The 24485-nt window shown below is 40.4% G+C and overlaps 1 protein-coding gene across 8 annotated transcripts in view; it reads left to right on the top strand.

The window, feature by feature from the left end:
- The window catches only part of LOC113404999 (kynurenine--oxoglutarate transaminase 3-like), a 35858-nt gene extending 12913 nt beyond the window's left edge, over nt 1-22945 (top strand). For 7 of the 8 annotated variants that reach the window (XM_026655869.2, XM_026655866.2, XM_026655867.2 and 4 more), the window contains 12 exons: nt 1334-1392; nt 2754-2898; nt 7312-7461; nt 8761-8847; nt 9918-10043; nt 10141-10261; nt 16936-17012; nt 18862-18951; nt 19710-19896; nt 21006-21079; nt 21658-21744; nt 22664-22945. In XM_026655869.2, coding sequence (XP_026511654.1) covers nt 1337-1392; nt 2754-2898; nt 7312-7461; nt 8761-8847; nt 9918-10043; nt 10141-10261; nt 16936-17012; nt 18862-18951; nt 19710-19896; nt 21006-21079; nt 21658-21744; nt 22664-22726 — 1263 coding nt within the window. In that variant the 5' untranslated portion in view covers nt 1334-1336 and the 3' untranslated portion in view covers nt 22727-22945. Of the gene's footprint in view, nt 1-1333; nt 1393-2753; nt 2899-5815; nt 5916-7311; nt 7462-8760; nt 8848-9917; nt 10044-10140; nt 10262-16935; nt 17013-18861; nt 18952-19709; nt 19897-21005; nt 21080-21657; nt 21745-22663 lie in introns of those variants that run through there. The other variant, XM_026655871.2, reaches the window with a different exon arrangement.
- Nucleotides 22946-24485: the final 1540 nt, after the last annotated feature.

The raw sequence follows: 24485 nt of genomic DNA on the forward strand, positions 1-24485 counted from the left end.
CACAAATTTAATTAACACATTATTTTTTTTAATGAGCATCATCAGCAAGGAAGCATATCCTCTGGAATGGTGGCCGAAGCATGAAGGGGCATACAAATGTTTAGCATATCTGGTAGGTAGATACCTTGCAATGCCAGCTACAAAAGTCCCATGAGACTGTCTGTTCTCAATTTCTGGTGACATTGTAAATAAGAAGTGGGCAGCATTATCTCCTGTAAAATGTAAACTTGTTTGTCTTAACAATTGACTGAATGAGAAGTAGTACTGAGTGGACTAGTAGGCTCTAAAATATAGCATTGTTTTGTTTTTGCGTGCAATTATGAAACAAAAAAATCTACATTTGTAAGTTGCACTTTCACGATAAAGAGATTCACGTTATACAAGTACTGTGGTGCAATTGAAAAATACTGTTTCTTTTGTTTATCATTTTTACAGTGCAAATATTTGTAATAAAAATAATAATGTAAAGTAAGCACTGTACACTTTGTAGTCTGTGTTGTAATTGAAATCAATATATTTGAAAATGTAGAAAAACATCCAAAATATTTAATAAATTTCAATTGGTATCCTATTGTTTAATAGTGTGATTAATTGCGATTAATTTTTTTGAGTTAATCACGTGAGTTAACTGTGACTAATCGACAGCCCTTTTATAAATAAATAAAACAAACTGATAGAAAAAGATGCTTCGCTGCACATAGTTCTCTCCGGGGGCAAGAGGATGACCAAACACCAGAACAGATGTGCACTACTAAATGGTGCTCAAATACTCTGGAGATGAGCATAGTATGAGAACCTGTATAGAACAGAATGATGTTTCATTTCCATGGTATTTCTGATGTCATAATCCTACCTGTTCTGAACTCACCCATAGATTTTTCTAGGGAAAATTGTGTAGAAAATACAGATTTTCAAATCGGAAAGGGAGGAAAGTCACTCAGCCCTTCAGATCTTTATATATATATATATATATATATATTTTTTTTTTAAAAAAGGGTTCAAACCCTTTTTTCCCATCTGTAGGTCACTGGCAAATTCTGTTGCACTAAATTCTGCCGTGACCTCCATCCCTGCCCTTACTTCAGTGAGTTTGTGTAGGGGTAAGTCATAATGTAGGGTATTTTGTTTATTTTCATGTTAGACTGAACTCAAGCTATTATGATCCATTAAGGCTTTTATAATATCAGCAATGGTATATTATTGAACTTGTTCAGTTATGGTATCTTTGAAAGGGCATAGGAGAGGGTTTCTCATGCAATGTTACAATGTCTAACAATATAAGACTTTGTAATTCTTAACAAAACCCCTTTGTTTATATATTTTGATCTTGTAGACAATGGCCTTCAAGCACAAAAACGCAAAACGAATCGAAGGGCTTGATGTCAATGTATGGTAAGTGACATATTAAAATATATGCAGAATTCTAAAAATCAACTAGTGTGTTATCTTTTCTAAACTGATTATTTATCCAGCACCACAGAGATATACAACTCTTGTTATCCCTGGTGCTGAATTGTATCCACACGCATACCTAGAAGATAGATTCAGTGGGCCAAATGTGGTGGTGGTGATGTGTATTAAGCCAATACAAGGTCATAAGCTGTGACTAAGTTAGAATTCTGAAGTGCAGAATGAACCAACATAAAACAAAAGTAATTCTCAGCAGGGGTGCTGAAACAATTTGTATATTGGGGGTGCTGAGAGCTATTGAACCAAATTGTAAGCCCTGTATATGATGGAAACCCCTAGTTCCAGCACCTGTGATTCTTAGGTATGGTGGCAACACGGGGCTACAGATTTATAGATTAGTTTTGTTGAACAACCTAGCTTTGCTAATTTACACTGGTTTCATTTAACCATCTTGAACATGTCACTGTAGAAATTAACCTAATATATTTTACTATATTTTTATCCAGGGCTTAAATTGGTCTCAAAGTAGCATCAGGTGTGTCATTGCCAACTAGTGGGATTTCATTAGTTTGTAACATTAACTGAGGGGTTGGACAGATTGTTTAAATGCACTTAGTGCCCTCTCGCTAGTGACCATCCTGCCTCAGACTCCTCGCAGCAATTTCTGTTATTGATGGCTGTGTCTGTGACCCTGTAACCGTAATTTTTTATCTGGTTAACATTTGGATGGTGAGGGAAGGGCAGAAGGAAAGAGCACACATAAAAGGAGGAAAAATTCTGTAATTAACTGTGGCAGGCTTAATGGAACAACTAACAAACTGTATGAATCAGCCCATAGACTGGTATGACTAGGAATGTTTACAGAGCTCAGTGAAAGCAGCAAAGAGTCCTGTGGCACCTTATAGACTAACAGACGTATTGGAGCATGAGCTTTCGTGGGTGAATACCCACTTCGTTGGATGCATGTAGTGGTCCACTATGTTCTGAGTGGAGGGATTCACCCCAGCAGTATTGTTTCACTGCTGCCTTCCTTCAGGGAGTACGTTGGGGGTTGTCAGTTTTTGTTTGCAGCCAGGGTCCCATATGAGTCCTGGCAATACAGGCTGTTCAGGAGATATGCTCTGGAGACACCATCTCACCAGATGGTTCTGCTCACGCTTGGGGTTCCCAGTAGCTTTGCACTGCCCCATCCTCTCCTCTAGTGGTTTTTCCTTTGCTAGAGGCCAATTGCCTTCTGTGAATTTGGCCCACTGTGGATTCAGCCCATTGCTTTTACATTTAAAGTATGACAAATGAGCAGGATAATTTTCTTGGTAAAACTTTTAACACACATTTTTCCCTAGGGTTGAATTTACTAAGGTGGCTGCCGACCCCTCAATTGTTAATCTTGGTCAAGGCCTTCCGGATATATCCCCTCCTAGCTATGTTAAAGAAGAGCTAGCCAAGGCAGCGACAGTTGATAGGCTGAACCAGTACACACGTGGCTTTGTGAGTACATTGAACTTTGGGGAAAGTTTGTTACATGGGAAACTTGAAGACTTGGTTTTAAGTTAGGTGTATAACTTTGTTCCCTTTCATCTTGGCTCCTCTTCCTCCTCCCAGGCGTGGGTTTCTGTAATAGAGCTTACCAGCTGCGGATCAACATACCCAGTGTAGGTTTATTTAAAGCAGAGTCTTTCACTCAGATCATTATCTTATAGTGCAGCATGTGTACCCTGCCAAACCTCTGGCCAGGTCACTTGTGGTCTCACCCCTTCCAGGGAATCCAATTCCAGTACAACAATAGTCCAGTAGCTTCATGCCAGGTCTTCAGCCCAACTTCACATTTACAGGGGAGTCGCATCTTACGCGGGGGTTAGATTCTAAAGTCAGCGCGTAAGGCAAAAATAGCGTGTAATCAAAATTACCCGTGAAAATTCCTTAAATCGCCCATAAAGTACAGTATACTGTACATGGTTTTGTGTATACAACTCTGTACAGTAATATGTATAATGTATACAGTAATGTACAGCATATAATAAAGAGTACATATGCAAAATATAATTTTACAGTATTTTAATTACATGAGAGAGAGAGATGGAAGAATGAAAGAATAAAAAAGGAAAACAGTAAACCTAACCACTCACCATTCATCCTGGATATTCTTGCTAGTCTATGACGACGATAGTGGTGATACGATGACTATGACAATGGTGATGCGATGACGATGAATGATGAGATGATGAAGATGGGCGTCTGTATGATGAATGATGAGACGATGAAGATGAGCGCTGTACACACTCCGATCATTAGTCTTCCTCTTCCTCTTACAACACTATTGGGGAGTCGTCAGGGCTTGATGTCGATCCAGGAGACGGAGGTGATGGAGAGCGAGTCGTAGATGAAGTGGTTGGCTCTGGTTCAGCTTGAGAAGTTGATTGGGTAGGCTCATCTGCTGCTGGTTGTTTTTTCTTGAAAAACATGGTGATTGGCAACTGTCGCTGTTGTCTCTTGAGCTGCTCAAACATTTCTTTATACGGTCTCAAATCGTTCGTAATACTATGTGTGATTTTGAGGCTTTGTTCCATAGAGGGATCATATTCAGAAATTAAATCATTCAAGTGTTTTGCTGCTTGGAACACTTCAGCAAATTTATGAAGATTATAGCTTGCTGGCTCTTCCTGTTCGTTGTCCTCATCTTCGTCTTCTGTAGACGATTTTATCAGTTCCTCTAACTCTTCATTAGTCAATGTTTCTCTATGGCCCTCAATTAATTCTTCAATTTCTTCCTCAAGGATGTCGACGAAGCCATCACCACCCACTTGCCTGGTCACCTGAACAATGCGTTTCACTTCTTTGTCAATGGTTGGGAAACCCTTAAAATCATTCACACGTTCTTTCCATAGGTTTCACCAACATGCATTGACTGTTTCAGGCTTGATTGCATCCATTGCCTGTTTAATATAAGTGATGCAATTGGCAATGTTGAAGGACTTCAAACACTCCATCACATTAAGATTGGGATCAGCATCCATAGCGCTACATATCCATGAGAACGTAAGCCTCGTGTACGTGGCCTTGAAACAGCGAATCACGCCTTTGTCGAGAGGTTGGAGGATGGAGGTGGTATTGGGGGGGAGAAAGACTACTTCAATGTTGTTATGCACAAACCGGAGTGCTTCAGGGTGGCCAGGAGCATTGTCTCCGATCAGCAACACTTTAAAGTCAAGTCCTTTCTCTTCAAGGTACCGCTTGACCTCTGGAATGAAACACTTGTGGAACCAATCCAGAAATAATGCTGCCGTCACCCAAGCCTTTTTATTTGATTGCCAGAACACAGGCAGGAGATTTTTGTTCTTGCCTTTTAGGGCACGGGGATTTGCAGCCCTGTATAGCAAGCCTGGCTTTATTAAATGCCCAGCCGCATTGCCACAAAACAACACAGTCACATGGTCTTTAGCTGCTTTGAAGCCAGGGGCTTGTCTTTCTGATTTCAAAGTGTAAGTGCGGTTGGGCATTTTTTTCCAGAAGAGCCCAATCTCGTCAGCATTAAAAACTTGTTCCGGAAGATAGCCCTTTTCTTCTATGATTTTCTTTAATTGTTCGGGATAGGCTTTTGTGGCCTCTTCATTGGCAGATGCAGCTTCACCAGTAGTCTGCATGTTTTTGAGGTTGAAGCGGTTCCTAAAACCGTTAAGCCAACCTTGGCTGGCTTTGAATTCCTTCTCGTCAGAAGGCTGTCCCTCTTCGGCGGGAGGTTTGAACAGCGCATAGAGGCTAAGAGCCTTTTCTCGCAGCGTGTTGCCATTGATAGGCACACGTTTACAGTTCATGTCTTCCAGCCATAAGTTTAATGCCTTTTCAGTCTTCACTAAAGTCTTATCACGCACCTGGCTCATCACCTTAGCAGTTATTGGAGCACTTGATGCCACGGCTTGACGAATTTCTCTCTCTCGAATCTTGATGGCACGGATGCTAGATTCGTTGCAGCCATATTTACGCGACACGTTGGAGACCAACATACCGTCTCTCAATAAGTCCAACACAGCCAGTTTTTCCTCCAGCGTTGGAACAGATCGCTGTTTCTTTGGTTGAGCACCAGATGAAGTAGTTGGCTTGCGTTTAGGGGCCACATTGTACGAAAAATACGTATCTTTAAACACTAGAATCCCACTCAGTGCGGCGAGATGCTCACACTATGAGAGGCATGCAGGAACCGAGACTGACTGAGGGAACAGCAGATTCATGTCTCCCATCTCCTGCTCACTCTGGGGCATACGCTCATTGAGTGGAATGGTGGGCGGAATCGCCCGCACTACTGTATTTAAATTGTTATTTTTCTTGCTGCGCGTGTATAGTTGAATTCGCGTAAGTTAAATGTGCGTATGATGCAACTCCACTGTATTGGCCTTCCAGCCCTTGTCTCCAGGAATCTCCACACCACCATCCTCAGAGGGTCAGTAGGGGAAGTAGACCCACCCTTCCCTGTGGGTTCCAGTCCAGGGACCCTGCAATAAGTTGCTAAGGTATGTCTATTCAGACTTTCGCTTCTTCCGTAGGTTACTTCCTACCTCAGCCTGGCCTCAGATTCCAATAGGAGAGTAAATTAGTTACAGGGAACAAAGCAAAGTCAAAGGTTGTATACGAGGCCTACGTGCCCCAGAGAGACTCTGGCATCTAGCGGTTTCTAGTTTTCTGCTGGGTCCAGCTGGCCTCTCTTCAAGGGGTTAGCACAAGAAATCCGCATCTTCTCCCAGTTAGCCACTACTAAGTTGGGCCGAGGCCCTAGAAAGTTGAGACTTCCTTGTCAACCTCCTCCTGGTGCTGGCCAAGATGGCCATCCATTACACCAGGAGGAGGAATCTGGACAGTTCTGATGCTCTATGACTATGGGGGTCTATTTCCAGTCTCATCCAGTTGCCTCCAGGCAGAATTCCTCTGGGCAATACACAGACTCCTTAGATGCCTTTAAGGAGTAGTGAGTGCTGTCCAGGGTTCGCTGCTTGGTGTCCCCTTCTGGTTCCTGACTTTTCAACCTTTCACTCTAAACTCTTTTTTTTTCTCCCCCCTTTCTTTCTTTCTTTCTTCATTCATTGTCCCAAGAATTCAGTTGTGGCCTGGGTTCAGGGTCCCCTTTGGTCTAGTTCTGGCAGGCCTAGGCCTGCCCATCTCAGTACCCACGATAGATACTTAAGCCAGGCTTTTCCTCTTTTATCTCCTCCCTCCAGGCTTGACAGCTCTCACAGGTGTAATGTGTTGAGGTTTATTGAGCCCACAGGCTCTCATTAACCTCTTTCAGCCAGTGGGGGGCCTATATACCCCATCACAATACAGACAGATGGGGGAGTGCAAGGAAAGGAAACAATGTTACCTCTCCCTCTCTGTGTCCCTATAGGGGAGGGGATGAAATGGGGTCATATATTATCCTTCATAACTGTCCTAGCACATCAGAGGCTCCTGGAGCTACTTTTGTGGTAGGATGATGCTAAACTGGCATTTTAGAACTCAAAACCATCAGATGTAGAAAGAATTGCCTGGTAGGAATCAAGAAATTGAACCTCTCCTCCTTCCCCATCACCCACAAACCCCTTTAAAACCCACTAGTGATTTTTGGCTAAAACTCCTAGTAGTGTAGGGGCTCACCTCGTATTTTTCTTCGTTTCAAACAAACAACCTCACCCCCACCCCTCGTTTTTATTTTTGTGTATGAAAGAAATCAAACACTTGCAGCACAAAATCTCCTCTAAATCATCCCAGTAATCTCCTAACTATTAATAATTCTGCCCTCAGTTATTTCTGTTTATTGAGAGGTAAGGCGTGTATGTGTGTGTAGATAGATTTTGTATTATCAGTTGTCTGTATTACCTATTACTTAATACATAGCGCACACATCCAAGTGTGTTTTTTCTTTATTTTGAACAGGGCCATCCATTGCTGGTGAAAGCCTTGTCCCAGGTATATGAGAAGGTTTGTGGAAGGAAGATTGACCCTTACACAGACATCTTGGTGACAGTGGGAGGATATGGATCTCTGTTTAGTGCAATACAGGGGTTAATTGAAGAGGGAGATGAAGTAAGCTTTATCTGAAGTATTTTATTATAGCTACCAAAATAAAATTAATTATGTTGATGTTTTGTTTTTAATGTTTTAAAAAATATATAAATTGCAGTTTTATCTATTTGGCCTACGCCAGACAATTAAGAGCCCTGTCATGTAGATGAGGGGCTGGCAAACATTTTTAGAGATTAGGCCAGTGGTCCCCAACCTTTTTCGTCTGGCGGGTGCCAGACGACGAGCCACGGAGGACCCTGGTGGCGGACGAGCATCCGCCGAAATGCCGCCGATAAGCAGCAACGTCAATAGGCATCACCGCCGAAATGCCAGTACACGCGCGCACTTAGGCGCCCCGGCGGGCACCGTGTTGGGGACCCCGGACTAGGCCACATCTCAATAAGGAGACTGTCTCGTGAGTGCCTCCATCCCATTCACCAACATTTAGGCCTCCTCTCCTATTTATTGTACTTTTCGTAGCTTCTGCATCATTGTTGCTGTTAACACCCACTGATTCCTATTTTACGAACTTTGTGGGCTGCTGTCTGCATCAAGAAGCTAAATATGGTGCAAGGTATCTGTTCTCAATGTTTGAATAGCCATTATATTTCAGATTTTGTTTCAGACTATTATATGGTACCAATGTGAAGGGGGGAAAAAAAGTATACGCATTTTAAAGTTAGGATCATACCCCAGTATTTGTGTTCGTATGTTAGCTCTGATGATTTATCCTTTCATTATTGTTTTGTTTCCCACTGCTACCAGATACTTGAAATGGCTTTTTGGGAGGCACTGTAACTGACAAGTGCTTTTTCTGGTGTGGTACATTGGCTTTTTTCCTTAAGACTACTTCTGTTTTGTGTTCTCCTCTGTTTTCTCTCTCTTCCCGGTTGCTTTGATCTTCTCTCCCATTTTGTCTCTGTCACTCTTTGAGTCTTTCGTATTACCCTAATCCTTTGCCATTGTTCACTACCCCTTTTGCCTCCTCTCTCCACATTTTAATACCTTTTGTGTCTCTGTCTGTAAGCACTTCTAACATTATATGCTAGTAGCAACTGTAGCGTTTAACTTGAGAAGAACTGCCCACGTCTAACCTCTGAAGTACTACCAATAATTAGTAGTACCTCTAATTTTCAGATTGAGAACATTGCCATATGATGTCCTAAGACGATGAAAATTGTGCATTATCAAATCAAGGTTGAATGCCCAAGGTGCACAGTAAATTCATATGGCCAAAGTAAATCTGAAGAAAGTAATATGATGTTACTACACATAGTAATTTCTCAATTCTAGGTCTTGCTGACTGTGTTTTAATTTCAGGTGATAATAATAGAGCCATTTTTTGACTGTTATGAGCCCATGGTGAAGATGGCAGGAGGAAAACCTGTTTTTATCCCATTGAGATATGTATGTTTTTTTTAAAAAAATCATTATTATTAATCACCAAATTCAGAATTCTTTTGTGAGACTAATAACATTTGATAATCACATTATAGGAGATGGTCTCTGTCTAGTTTTTCTTAACACAACTATATAATAAATGAGATAAAATGCAACAATATAAGGCTCAGAGGTGATGCTATCCAAAGCATTATAGACATAGTGTTCTATAAGTGTTGTAAAGAGTAGGGCCCTGTTTCCCATTTAATTCAACTTCTGCATGCTGAAAGCTCCTAAAGTCCTTTTGTTTGACACCATCAGAAAAGTTTTTTGAAACACAAAATAATGGAAGGGTGATCACATGCCCATACAGTTTACATATTTTTTATTTTAAAGAGTTGGTTTCTGATCCTGTTCAGCAGCTTGTGAAGTTATGAGATATAGTCTCTATTCCAAAAACTGCCTACTAAATTAGGAATGGTCTTCCATTTACCACAAAAAGTGGAATGACTGTTTCCTTTTTAGTTATGGAGATGAGCAATTTCTCTGTGGTTGATTTTCAAATAGCAACACCTCAGATATTTGAAAGAAAACTACTAATTAGTTGTAATGAAAGGACTAGAAAACTTTTGTTCTTTGGAACAAAAATCAAGAGGGATGGGTATTGAAGCATCCTAGTATTATTCTTCCAGTCTATGGAAGGCATTATGCCTGCACTGTGTGCAGTTGAGCTCCCACAGTTTTGTGGGCAGCAGAGCTGGGGATAACTGTTCTACAGCATTAGTAACATCCTGAAGACTTGCAGGGATTTCCCTGTATAAGAAATTTTGACCCTGTCATTGTGAACGTAGGTGAACTCCAGCAGTTCTTATGCCATGTCCCTCACTGTAATGTGTAACTGTATGAAGCTTAGAAGGGTCATGCTCCCTATCTGCTCCATGATTGGCTGAAGCTTTCTCCTCTTGACTACATGTTGCAGCAGGGCACAGATAGTTTCCTAACTTTGGTCTTCCTGTGGGCTTTGCATAGAGAAAGGCATAGTCTGGGCTAGAATGTGTGTTGCACTTAAGTAGTACAGACATTTATTTCTATTCTAGAAAACTGTTGTTGGGAACTCTGCATCTAGTGCTGATTGGGTCTTAGATCCCACTGAACTTGCAAGTACATTTAATTCCAGAACAAAAGCTATCATACTGAATACTCCTCACAACCCTATAGGCAAGGTAAGACTTCCATTCTAGTTGAACATAGTAGCTGTAATTTCAGAGTGTATCTTAAATACACTGATTAATGCATTGGCCCTTCCTTTTTGCATTCTAGGTATTTACCAAAGAAGAACTCCAGGTAATAGCTGATCTCTGTATTAAACATGACACCCTGTGCTTCAGTGATGAGGTATATGAATGGCTGGTGTACAAAGGAAATAAACACATTAAAATAGGTACTGATTTTTGTATAGCCACGCAGACGGTTGTGGAAGGATATCATAAATGTGCATCTCAAAGTTAACTGATGCTGTCAAGTAGTTCAAACCATAATTATGGTTTAGTTTAAAATGATGAAACTCTGATGAGGAACGTCCTTTATTTTCTAAACCTTTATTTAAAAGATTAAAGGTGGAATTTTCAAAAGCATCTAAGTGACTGAGGCATGCAAGTCCCATAGAAAGTGGATGGGCCTTGTGCTCCTAAACCACTTGGGTCCTATTGAAAATCCCACCCTAATTCAATTCTTTGTTGCCAAGAATAAGATAATCACTGTTTAAGTATCTACATCTCAGTGGTGTGCTTTGTTGCAGAGCTAGCTGAGGGAAGGGAACAGGAGATCACTAACAAACCTCTTTCCTGGAGCTCTGCTGATATAATCAGTGAGGCTAGTGCATAATAAGGAAACCACATTACTGCTTGCCCCATAATAAACAGGAAAAAAAAAAACATTGGCAAAAGGTAAAGAACAAAAGTGTAGGAAAGATTATTTCCTACACCCTCCTCCCAAGCAGAGGGTATTAAAAATAATGGGCATTTCAAACAGTGAAATAACTCTGGGGGCTATGTGGAGACGTGCTTCAGTAGTTCTCTCAGGCAGAGATGCTATGTGGACAAACTAAACCATTGCAAGGACAAATCAGACAACTAAACATTTAATGCTATCATGGACCCTGCAATATTTTCCTTTCGTAGGGTCTGATCCATCTCTAACTGAAGTCAATGAAAACCGTTCCACTGACTTCACTAGGAGCTGGATCTTAGTATAGGCACATCCAATATATGCTACCAATAACCCTAATGCAAATTCTGCAAACACTTTTACATGTGCTTAGTATTACGTTTGTGAGTAGTCCTGCTGAAGTCTATGGGATTGCACAAGTGCTTAAGTTAATCAAATGTGTAAATGTTTGCAGGTTGTGGCCTTAGTTTGAATCCTAGTTAGTGGATTGTGAGAAGTCTGAAATCCCTTGCCTTGCTAATTAGTACTAAGGATTATCTTCTCAGCTATACACAGGTTTTGGTTCTGGAAGTAGCTATTTGCATGAACACCCAGCTGAAAGGTAGAGTTATACAGTCCCATGTTATCACAAGGAAGGTGAATTTTAATGATGCCCAACAAAGTAGCCCTGTTGAAATTAAAATGTTAACCCAAAAGGCATAAAATTAACTTTCCTGACAGTCGGAAGAACTGTGTTCTGTTCCTGGCTCTGATGCTGATATAATGTGTGGCCTTGAGCAAACCATTTCATGTTTCCATGCCTCGGTTTCCCCATCTTTTAAAGTGGCAATCATTATATCCTTCTTTATAAAGTGCTTTGAGATTGACAGATGAAAACCACTAATTTTTATTAATGATAAAATTGATATAATTAACTAGGAATACGCAAATATTGTTTTTTTGTCTACAATGACTTTGGAATGCGGGTAATTAAGATGAGTTTAGTGTAACTGAATTAATGTATTGTTTTCTGCTTGCTGAAAATGCAGTCCTTTTGCACGCTCAGCTCCCACTGATACCCGTGGGATGTGCTGGCCACAAGTTTGTTTTTTGCTTTCTAATGCTATTTAAAAAAAATGGTGGCCTAATGATAATATCATGCAAGAGGCCTGTTGCCCACTGGGACATGGAGGAAATAAAACTCTTAGTTTTATTAGTATATTATTAGTATAACTTTGTTTTAACATTTTGAAGGGAAAATACCAGATGAATAAAAAGCATTTTTATTGCACAACATAAAATTTACAATTCCAGTGTGATAATGACTCAAGTTAAAGCTTAGAGTGTTAGTCAACTGGGTTTAGCTACATGCTCTAACAGATCCCATCAAATGATCTTACAATTTATTGTTAAAAACCTACCAACCATAAAACCTTCAGAGTAAAAATGTAACTGATAAAGTCATTTTACTAAAAGAAGCAAGACTTTTTTTTTTAAACCTCAGCTTCTTAGTTTTTATAACTGTACATTAAAAATAATACAAGAAAAAAGATTCACTACTTAGAAGCTGCAAGGTTTTTATATTAAGCTTTACATACTCAATCAAATGCAGTGACACTTCTTACATGAAAGATGCAAAATGGATATTACAGAGTCTGGTGGTGGTTCTTATTATATAATCTAATAGGGTAGCTAGTCATATATCATAAAATTAGCATAGTCTTTATTCTGTCGCCCAGGCAGTCTTCTCTAATATAGAACACTTCATCATGTCTCTAACCCTTATCTGACTTTTGTAAAAGTGCAAATCTCTTATGAGTAACCATTAGAGGTACAGTGGCAGATTTAGAGTTCTCATATCATAACTGAGGATTCTGTTGGCATTTCAACAAACAGAGTGCCAGCCCAGGTAACATGCTTATACGTGTTACCTTACAGATAATTCCCAGCACTTGATTGGTGTTAAAATGATATTAAACCATACTGAGTTTGAATATAATGATACTGCCATATGGCATGGAAAAAATGCTCCCCATTCCATTTAATCCTGCGTATTAATTTATTGCTTGTGAAAGTGATAGACTGCCCTTTTCCCCTCCACTTTCTCCCTGCTATTATTGTTTGGAATGCTCCTGCTATCTGTCCCCAAGCTTGAATTCCTAGGAATAGGTTGCAAAACAGTCTGTCTACTTTTAAAAGTTAGGTCAACGAAGCTATGGCGCTCACGGGCTGAGCTGCAGCTTCCATTGACCTAGCTATCACCACTTGGAAAGTTGGATTATCTACTGTGAAGGAAAAACCCCTTCTGTCACTGTAGGAAGTGTCTCGGCTAAGTGGCGTGCTTGTAGCTGTAGCACCTATAGTGTAGACATGGCCTAAATAGAGGGCACCTGGCTTTGAAATTCACTCGTCCTTGCAATATGCTAGAGACAGTTTGTCAGCCTTTAGGACATGGTGCTTAAATACTACAGCCTACATAGCTGAATCGAAGATGCATCTGTTCAAACTGACTTTTTGTTTTCAAGATTACTGGTCAGTTGGAGTGGGTAAGTGCTGGTTAGGGGGAAGATCAGGGCCAGCGCTTCCACTAGGTGACCCTAGGCGGTCGCCTAGGGCGGCAGGATTTGGGGGGCGGCAATTCGGCGGCGGGGGTCCTTCCGTTCCGCGTCTTCGGAGTGCTTCAGCGGCGGGTCCTTCACTCGCTCCGGGACCTGCCGCTGAAGCGCCCCGAAAACGCAGAGCGGAAGGACCCCCGCCGCCGAATGCTCTGAGGAGGAGCGCTGCCGCCTAGGGTGGCAAAAACCCTGGCGCCGCTCCTGGGGAAGATGGTCTCTCGTTTGCTAATTGTTTTGTGCTTTACATTTGTAAATGTGCCCCAAAATGACAGTGATGGGCACTGGCTTGAACCAGTTCTAGTGCAGGGAGGTACTGTGAAAACTTGCCTATGGAATTTTGCCATTACGTCTATGACAGCCTTGCTTATGGGCCTCCCTAGAGAAAACTCCTGACAGTTGTGCTGGATTTGGCAATAGCTCTTTAGTATGACAATATGGTAGAATGGGATGCAACAGGACCACTAAAATCACTACTCCTTGTGCCCTCCTCTAACCTTATATGTAACAACTTTTGGGAAACACATCTGGGTTTATCCTATGAAGTGATCCATGGATTGTGAGAGTCAGAAAGGACATTCCATTGAAGCCATCTGTGAAAAAGCCTGCAGCTACAAGAAAAATCTTTTGCTCTACCAGAATTAAAATGGCCTTAATTTGGTTTAGCATAATTCACTATATATTATACCAACTGAAGGTCACTTTAATGCTGAATGGAGTTTCCACACAAAAATTTAATGTGGTTTGACAAATTCACTTTAAATTCTCAACTTTAGTTAATTTGTATTAACTTTCCTGAGTGTCCCCACCTACCATGTGTTCGATAGCATGAATTAAGAACACACCTTTTTTCCTAGTGAAGAGGCACCCTGAAAGGTGTGATCGCTCATTCATCTCAATACACTATTAATTCTGAGGCCTGGCAATGACAGTGTAATTGTCAAGTATCAGGGGGTAGCCGTGTTAGTCTGTATCCACAAAAACAACAAGGAATCTGGTGGCACCTTAAAGACTAACAGATTTATTTGTGCATAAGCTTTTGTGGGTAAAAAACCTCATTTCTTCAGATGCATGGAGTGAAAATTACAGATGCAGGCATTATATAATGACCCATGAAGAGAAGGGAGTACCTCACAAGTGGAGAACCAGTGTTGACAGGGCCAATTCGATCTGGATGGATGTAGTCCACTCCCAAAAATAGACGAGGAGGTGTCAATTCCAGGAGAGGCATAGCTGCTTTTGTAATGAGCCAGCCACTCCCAGTCCCTATTCAAGCCCAAATTAATGATGTTAAATTTGCAAATGGATTTTAGTTCTGCAGTTTCTCTTTGAAGTCTGTTTCTGAAGTTTTTTATTGGGAGTGGACTACATCCACCCTGATCGAATTGGCCCTGTCAACACTGGTTCTCCACTTGTGAGGTAACTCCCTTCTCTTCATGGGTTATTATATAGTGTAAATGTCAACATTCCGTACTTCTGCACTGGAATAAAAGCCCTGTGGCACAGTCATGGCTGGCTCGAGTCAGCTGATTCAGGCTTATGGGGCTCAGGCTGCAGGACTAAAAATTGCTGTGTTAGGGCTTGGGCTGGTGCCCGAATGTCTACACAGCAATTTTTCAGCCCTGGATCCTGAGCGTGAGTCAGCTGACCTGGGCCAGCTGTGAGTTTTTTATCCCAGTGTAGACATATCCACTGTTAACTAATTCACTGCTGATCATTGTAACAGACTTGTCCAGCTAACAATCCCCGTGTAGCTGGATACTACAGAAATCCGAGATGAAAGAGCTATCAAGGTCTGTGGCATAAACCAACAGCCCAAGAACCATCCAAAAGTGTTGAGAAAAGAGCAAATAACTCCTGGATTTAGCCACACTGCAGCTGGGAGGTGTAATTCTGGTAAATCTGCCAGCTCTGATCAAGTTAGTGCGCTAAAAATAGCATGGGTGGCAGCTCAAGCTAGCTGCACAAGCACAATCATGTCTAAGATCCTAGGTATGTACTCGGGTGGCGGCTCTGGCTAGCTGCCTGCGCTGCTGCAGCCACATTGCTATTTTTAGCACACCAGCTTGATCAGAGCTAGTGCCTGTATGTCTACCTGAGTTGGGAATCACACCTCCCACCTGCAGAGTAGACCTATTGTATATGCTAGATAGTCGGAACAGATCTGGGAGTTTCAACCAAAAGCAGATAGCCAGGGATGCTTTTGGAAGTCTCATTCTGTAGCTCAGGTCAGCTCTACAATGCAGACTTCTGCCAGCATGGTTATGTCTGTCAGGGATCACACCTCTGCACACTCTTGACAGACATAACTATGCTGGCAGGTCAGGAGTGTGAAGAGGTTTGATCCCTGACAGATAAAGCTGTGCAGGCAGAAACCCCTGGTCTAGATGCAGACATGCCAGCAAACCTGTTTTCATTCCTGGGATGTGGTTTTGCTATATTGGTACGAAGCGCAGCTTTGCCAGTATCTCTGCCTCCACACTAGGGCACTTTGCTGGTATAGTATAGCACTAGTCCTATACCTGTAAAGTGCTCCTAATGTAGACATAACCTAACTCTGCAAAACTCAGTGAGGAATCCACTTTCTGCAAGTCTGAAGGCACATTTTGACTCTCAGCAGCTGATGAAATCTATTTAAGTACGTTAATATTACATTTTGGTGGGAAATAGCACCAATACCTGTAGTCATAAGGGTCTGACATTGATTTTTTTTTTAAATTAAAGCTTAAATTCTACAGAAATTGAGGTGTTGAGAAACACTTTGGCTGGCTGCAGGAAGGCTGAGACTGTGCATTACAGGGATACAGTTGTGAGTCTCAGTAGTAGATGTAACAGTTCAACTATTCCCGTGTATTTTATAAACGGTAGCGAAGATTGGCAGATACTATGGATTTTGAGATACACTGTAATCAATCCCATGATGATTATTTGGATTTTGCTGTTATCCGGTGACAGCTGAGAAACTATTTCATTGCCCTTTCTTTCACCCCCTCTCAGTTCGAAACTTATTCTCAAGGGATAGATGTTTTTCGAGTTGCTGACGTAGAATTAGTAGATGTCTGGGGGTGTGGATGGCTCAGTCACCACAACTGGCACTGGTTAATATTCCTAATGGCAGCACCAGCAGAGTGGACAAGGATTGAATGGCCATAGAGGAGGTAGATTTCTAGGGGTGATCCCACCAATTCAGATTAAAGCACAATGAGAGGGAAATGTAGCAGAGCTTTCCAGTGGTCATGCAGCATTTGTTCTGTGGTTAGATGAAGGCCTTGCTCTCCAGGGCTGACAGTCTGGTTCTTTTTCACAAGAACAAAATTCATACTAAAACGAAAGATGTTTTCACTCTGTGTGTCTTGCCTCATTCCTTAACTTTCTTCTTTTGTTGATCCTTGCCTAATTTCTATTCCAAAATACATTTGTCCATTTTTCATTTAATTTAAGAATTTTTCTCCTAGCTTTGTTTGTTACAATATTATATTTAAAATACTGCTGCTCTGAGCTAGGAACAGTACAGGTTTTGTGATTGTATGGAACATGAATGTGCACTGGCAACCAAGTCACTTTATTTTATGTACAGCTACACTGCCAGGCATGTGGGAGAGAACAATAACTATAGGAAGTGCTGGAAAGACCTACAGTGTCACTGGCTGGAAGGTAAGAATAACAAGAGTAAGAGATCTGTTACATAAATAATATGTATTTATCTGACCTGAACCCTGTCTATTTTTGCATTCTGTCATTTGAAAGCTTACTGTGCATCCAACTCACAAAAAATTACAGACAATATTCACTTGGAGATGCTACCTACCTTTAATATGCACTCTCTAACCATGCTCTTATTAATTGTAAAAATAAACGCTTGTGAAAGTGAAACAGAAGGGTGAATATTAAAAAATTAAGTACAAAACACTATTTGCTTTGCAGAAAGAGCCAAGACTGCCGAAGGATAAACACAGAGTATTGTTTAAAACCTGTTTCCAGTTTTGTGAAGCGGGTGTAAATGTTGGCATTAAAACATCTAAGGATCTTATGGTTTCCACAGATCAGTCTAGAACACCATTGCTTGTGTGCACAATTATTTTAGCCTACAAAATTGCACCTGTAATACATTGGAAATGCAACAATTCAGGCTAGCTTGAGGTCCCATTATTTGTGACCAATAATATTTTATTTCGCTCTGGTAAAGTAATGACAATGTTTTATACTGATTACTAAAACAAATACAAAAATATTAAAACATCTAGCAGCAGATTTTCAACTTCAGTTGCAACAAGTATGTTAGCAAAAATATCCATAATCAGAGCAGCACCTTTCTCTTCTTTCTTATTTATCAGCTGTATCCAGTCTACACCATGGCACACTAGTTTCTGTGTGGCATTTGGCCAAGTGTATATTTGGTTGTGTATCACACACAAAACATTTGTTTTTGCCTTTTATGGCTCCTTTATAAAGGTGGCTTGAAACTTTAATTCCCCCACTCCCCTCTACCAATGATTTGGGGGAAGGGGAGGAACAGTTCAAATCATGGCCCCATATAACATCAGTAGTGAAGTCCTCCAAAAAGAGAGTGAAGCAATTAACTGATACTTCTAACAGTTTAAAAAAACAACAACAACAACAAAAACCCAAACTGGCAGGGTAGGAAAAGAATAAGAAATTTGACGGCATGGTTACACACTACAAAGGGACAGCAAAAGAAAATACCACTTTGTGAGTAAGAGACAATCACTCCGCTGCCATTTAGGGACTTGTATACCATTGTGTAGTTTTTGATATATTTTGGGGCAATTCCATGCATCTAAGGCTTGGTCTACACTAACCCCCGCACTTCGGACTAAGGTACGCAAATTCAGCTACGTTATTAACGTAGCTGAATTCGAAGTACCTTAGTCCGAAGTTACCGCGGTCCAGACGCGGCAGGAAGGCTCCCCCGTCGATGCTGCGTACTCCGCTCGCCGAGCTGGAGTACCAGCGTCGACGGCGAGCACTTCCGGGATCGATCCGGGGCACTTCCGGGATCGATCCGGGATCGATTTATCGCGTCTTAACCAGACGCGATAAATCGAACTCAGAAAACCGATTGCTTACATCCGGACCCGGATGTAAGTGAAGACGTACCCTAAAACACCTGTGTGACATGAAGAAGGTGCCTAGGAAACAAAAGATGGAAGTGTTTATATAAAAAAAGCCGGAATAACTTTAATTATTACAGTGTAAACACTCAGTCTGTTTTCTGCCCGATGGTATGTGATGCATTAGGTTTGTGCTACACAACAGCAGAGTTCAAGGACATTTTAATTAGTATATATGAGTCTTATCTCCAGCATTTCTAAACCTGCCATTTAGCAAAACTTGTACAGTTTCTATGTCAACAAAAGTGCACTATTGCTTCTTCCCACTGTGAAGACCTCGAATTCTTTCAACTTTTAATTCTTTATTATGAGTTCTAATTGCTAACTTGCCTTATGTTTAAGATGTGTCTGTGTTTTCTCCTCTCCCTTAGCTTGGATGGTCCATTGGTCCACAGCATTTGATAAAACATTTGCAAGTTGTTCAGCAGAATACGCTGTATACATGCCCAACTCCGTTACAGGTAGATACAGATGGGAGAGGAGAGAGGTTCTGTTTGTACTGTGTCTTCCATAAAGGAGCTGGGGCCTCTAGGCACTACTGCAATACAATTAATACAAATTAGTATGAATTTTGAGATGTCTAAATATTTTTATGTAGATTCTTGGGGATAAGCGTGCTGGTAGAGAAGGCAAATTTGAGAGTCACTAATGAGGCAATTTAAAAAATTCTTGCAAATTCTCACTGCATTAATCTGCAAAGGTGAGCATTGTTGCACAAAGCCTGGCAGCCTCACTCCTTTCTCAGCAAAAATGTAATTACAAGATGCTGCAGTGACCACTCATATTGCTGTGAATTACTTTTACCAAACAGTCTACAGTTTATTTACTAGTATTCTATCATGTATTAGCATCAATAATTAAAACTAAACTATACTTCAAATTACACTGTAAACTCTTGAGGCAAGGACTGTAACTTCCTCTGTCTGGAGCAATGCCTAGCAGAATGGGGCCCTGATCCTGATAGGGACTTTTAGGTGTTACAATACTAGAAAGAGTAAATAATAACTTGTCAAAATAAATGCACAAGTTACATTTTGTGATGCAGTGGTTTGGGGTATTTGTGGACTCAGTAAGACCCTGGCCCTGCAAAGGGATCTATGTGAGAAGGCCCATACACCATGCAAAGTCCCAGTGACCTCTCCCAGTAACTTCAGTAGGACTCTGCATGGGTGCAAAGGTCCACCTGCAAGAAATCTTTGTATGCTGATTATGTTTGCAGGAGGCGTTGGCACAAGCACTTTGGATTGACTTTAAACGTATGGATGACCCAGACTGCTACTTTTACTCGCTGTCTCGAGAGTTGGAAGGCAAGCGTAATCGGATGGCTCAGCTACTCCAAGAAGTTGGATTGAAACCTGTCATTCCAGATGGAGGATACTTCATGATTGTTGATGTTTCTGCACTCAGTTAGTGAAGGTTTATTATGGAGGGAGTGGGAGCATATGCTATAGTTAAGATTAAAGTGCAACTTCCATTTTAACGGCCCCTTTTTCTCAGTTTCTCATAACACTTTCAAGCAAACTCAGTTTTGGGCTAAAATGTTCTGTGTGTGAACTTGGCCCAGAGGTGATTATTATTGTAAGTTTTGGTAAAATCCGTTCATCCATTTTTGAGTGGTGTGATTTCTAATTACTGCCTTTGTATTACTTTTTCATTTAATCAAGTCTGATGGCTGTTGCAGGGAAGATGTGTAATTAGGGTTAGGAGAGAAGGTGGTTAACTGGATTTCTATTTTAGGAAGGTATATGATTTGCAAAAGTTTGAGAATTACTGATCTGTGCCTTAAAATCTTGGGCCCACACCCACAGACTTTCCTGTTCAGTTTTTTCCCTTAATCTAAAGTCAAACACTGGAGGCACTGTAAAGCACTTTAGTTCAATCAATATTTAAAAGGACTTTCAAATTTCACCAGAGTTTACCAATCCTTCCGAAAGTTCTGGATATCATAATATCAGAGGAAGAATTTACCCTAGAATTCATTCCTCTAGGGATGTGTACATTTAAATCGCTACAGAGGCACAACTGCAGCTGTTGCACTTCAGTGTAGGTAGTACACTGATGGGAGGGATTCTGCCAATGCCATAGGTAATGGACCTCCTTGTGTCAAAGGAAGAATTCTTATGATTATGCTGTCTACGCCAGGGGCTAGGTCATTATAGCTGCATCTCTCAGAGGTGTGGATTTTTCCTAGTTCCTAGTGTAGACCGGGCCCCATTCTCATGTCTTCCATTGACTGCCTGTAATAGCACTTTGCACTTATGTTAATTAGGCCTCATAGTACCCCTTTGAAATAGGTAAATATCCCATTTCCCCGCCACCAAAGTCATACAAGTCAGTGTCAAAACCAGGATTAGACTCTGAATGGAGCACAAGACTTGGTTCAGTTCTTCCTAGTGTTTTTGTAGTGATTCTAGTATCAACTGTAATAAAGAATACTGAGAGATAAGTGTCCTCCCACTGGAATCTGGGAGGTCCTATAATATTATGCTCCATTTTACATTCATTTTTATTTTAGATGTGGATCTGTCTGATATGGAGGTGAATCAACATTATGATTATAAATTTGTGAAATGGATGATAAAATCTAAGGTAAGATGTCTCTTATACCCAGTCACTCTGATATACATTAAAAATCAGGAAAATTTTTATACCTAAAATAAAAATATACCTGCACCTATAAAAGGATATAGCTCAGATATTTACATTTTAAAGCATGCCTAGAAGTTTTGCTGTGCATATCACCCTAACTGTGGGAATCTAGTGGCTAAAATCCTGCTGAACTATAACATCCTACTGAAAATGTAGCTTGTAGTCTTAGCGCAAAACAATAAAGACAAGTCCCAATAATTGCTGTTTTCCACACTTACATGTTTGCAGTAGGCAAGATCCTGCTACCAGTCTTGCCTAGAAAAAGTGGTTGAGTTTGGGTCAGACTTAGCTAGCACATGCCAAACCTAAACTTGATCACGCTTCCTAATCAAGATAAACCCATTGATTTCACTGGTGCAGAATTAGGTACTTATATTTGATATGTGAATTCTGAAAATTAAGTCAATTCAATTCTAATGAAGGAAGGGAAGGCTCCAAAATCTTGGCTGTACAATTTATCAAACCTAAAATTGACTTTATCTGTGTGTAATAGGCAAATCATTGTTTCATCATTTCAGAAACTGTCAGCAATTCCTCTTACAGCATTCTGTGGCCCAGAGACCAAAAAGCAGTTTGAGAAATATATACGTTTTTGCTTCATCAAAGTAAGTTTGTGTCCTGCTCTAGAAGACCGTTCTGATAGCAGTGTTGCTTATTACTAAAGTGTTTGTGCTGGTTTAATCTAAAGGAGTTGTTTTGTGTTGTTTTTTGCTGTTAAGCAGTTAGTTATTTGGTTGTTTTTATATTGACATTTTTAATAGCATTACTGAAAAGTTAGTTTTATTAAGAATGCAACAATAAACACATGGAAGAAAAAAAAATACAAAATACAGGCCCATGCTGATTTGAAGCAGGAATAGAAATGGCGAATGGTGAGGTTGCAGAAACACAAAGCAACCTGACTGCCTCTTTTCCCTGCCCAGTATGCACAGAGATAATTTCTAAGAAAATTCTAGGCAAATCAAGCTATAGACTACATGTGCGACTCACAGGGCTATAGCCAAGTCACAAAACTGTCCAGAATATGGAATACCCATGCTTGGAGCGGGCGAGGGGGGGAGAGAATTCATAGCACAGCTTCATTACATGGGTATTTAAAAACAAAAAAACCCACCTTTACACATAGGGTAGGTTAACTATGCTAGCATGACTTCAAATGTAGCCTGGACAAGACCACTACTGTAAATGCAGTAGATAGCAACACAAATGTCATGGGAGTGATTTCTACATACGTTTAATAGTATTGACACTAAGGAAAGCAAAGGAGTTGTTTGGAAATGATATTTTTAATGTACAAAATTTTATAATAATTACAAGAAATCTTAACTTTGAATTCCTTTCTTGGTGTACCCTCTAGATATATAGTTACAAAGTTTAGTGGCAAATTATTGAATCCTTTGGATATTTACAAGATACAATTGTAACTTTGTCAAAAAATACTAGTCTGTAGTGCTGTAAAAATGGCTGATACTCTATTTTGTAGAGCTCTGTACCTACAATAATTGTGGCATTCTATACTTGCAGCAAGACAGCACACTGGATGCAGCTGAGGTGATCCTGAAGAACTGGAATAAACCTACATCTTGATTTTTATATTTGTATTAGTTATTCCATCTGGTATAATTATTTTATACATAGGTATTTCATTATACCATTAAAAGCTAATGTACTCTAAATACAGTACATGATTCATATGGAATTGCAAATAACTCTCTGGGAGGCTACCTGCTGAGTAGCTAAAATAACAATTTATCCATTGCAAATAATGTGATCCAAGGAATTATTTTCAGTCTTTCCAAAGTATTGGCTATTTCACAAAATAATCACGGGAACCCACATTTTGGGGGTGGGAGATTTACTAGGGCACTGAAAAAATAAATACATCATATAACTGTGTTAGGGCTTAGGAGGAAGAAGTCAGAATTAGAAGAATAAGAGCTGTTCTGATGTAATGGTATAGAAGCCAGTTGGAAATAGCAGGATTTGAAGATGGAATGTTGTGTTTTACATATCATCCTAGCTTGATGTGAAGGGAAATTGAGAAATGCTTTGAAATGGTGCATGTTAGCTAGCTCCAGGGACTTAGTACCTAACAGCTTATGAACATACAAAACAAAATTGATTTAGTTAAACCAATGCAATTTTTGGTGAGTAGACAGTTCTAAATGTGTTTCATTACTGTTTTAATTTCCCACAATTACTTTCAAATTAAGTACTTTCAAAAATAGTAATCTTCAAAGTTCTAAAATAGCATGTGGTGTAAGAGTTTAAAAGTTTAGTTTGATTTATATATGCACACATAAAAATAAGAGACCTTGCTCTAGATGCTCCTTGACAATCCTTAAATATACAACACTGGAATAGATCACTCCTGTAATTCCTTTTCAACTCTTAATCAGCCTATCCTCAACCACCACCAGTAACTCCACAGCAAAACACATATTTAGAAACCTTAACTAAGATCTCTGGAAAACAGGAATGGGCCTTGCATTGTGCTATGAAGGTTAATAAACTTAGGTTATTTCAAGCTAAGGGGATGAGGGGAGTGAGTCCTAAAGAAGAGGCTGTTATGGAAAGTGCTCTACCAGCTGCCTCATCTTTGAATATCCTTGTGGCTCTGTGTGGTTTTACCAACCTCAAACTGGTTCCCAATTGAATAGAAGTAATCCAGAGCAGACTGCTTCTAGAGGATGATTCCTGTGCTCTTTTTTTCCATGACTTTCATCATTGTGGTCTTGCACTGCAGAGCTGGAACAAACTCAGAAAACAATTCTAGAAATATTCCCTTCCATGTTCTGGAATCTGGAGTCAGTGCTGGTTTTCTGAAGTCTTGAGAACAATTTAGGATATGTCTACTCTGCAATCAGAGGTATGATTGCAGCATGAGGCATATCCATGCTAGCTTTAATCTGGCTAGCACAGTTAAAAATAGAAGTGTAGAAACAGCACTGACTTCAGCACAGGTTAGCAACAGGAGTACAGGGTTCCTGGCAGATTTTTATAGCCTGTGCTGAAGCCTGTGTCACCACACCTTCACTGCTATTTTTATGTCAGTCCATGATGCAATTACACCTCCGACTGCCATGTAAGCATATCCTAAATCCAACCAATCTGTGGTCATGGGTTTAGTCCAACAGTGCCTTTATCCACAAGTAAACTGTACAGCCGTGGAGTGGGCTGGTAGCAACAGTCTGGCTTCTCTCTCCGTTCCTGATCTTGGTCCTGGGCTTTCAGCCAGAACATCCTCCATTGTCTCTTTAGTTACTTTGTACTGCTATCTCAAAAAAACCCCAAAAACAACAAAAAAAAAAACCCTCCACCAGAAACCCCTTATAACAGTGGAGAT

Source organism: Terrapene carolina, unplaced genomic scaffold (genome assembly GCF_002925995.2).
Source record: "Terrapene carolina triunguis isolate 2854851 unplaced genomic scaffold, T_m_triunguis-2.0 Scaffold211, whole genome shotgun sequence".
Lineage (NCBI taxonomy): Eukaryota > Metazoa > Chordata > Testudines > Emydidae > Terrapene > Terrapene triunguis.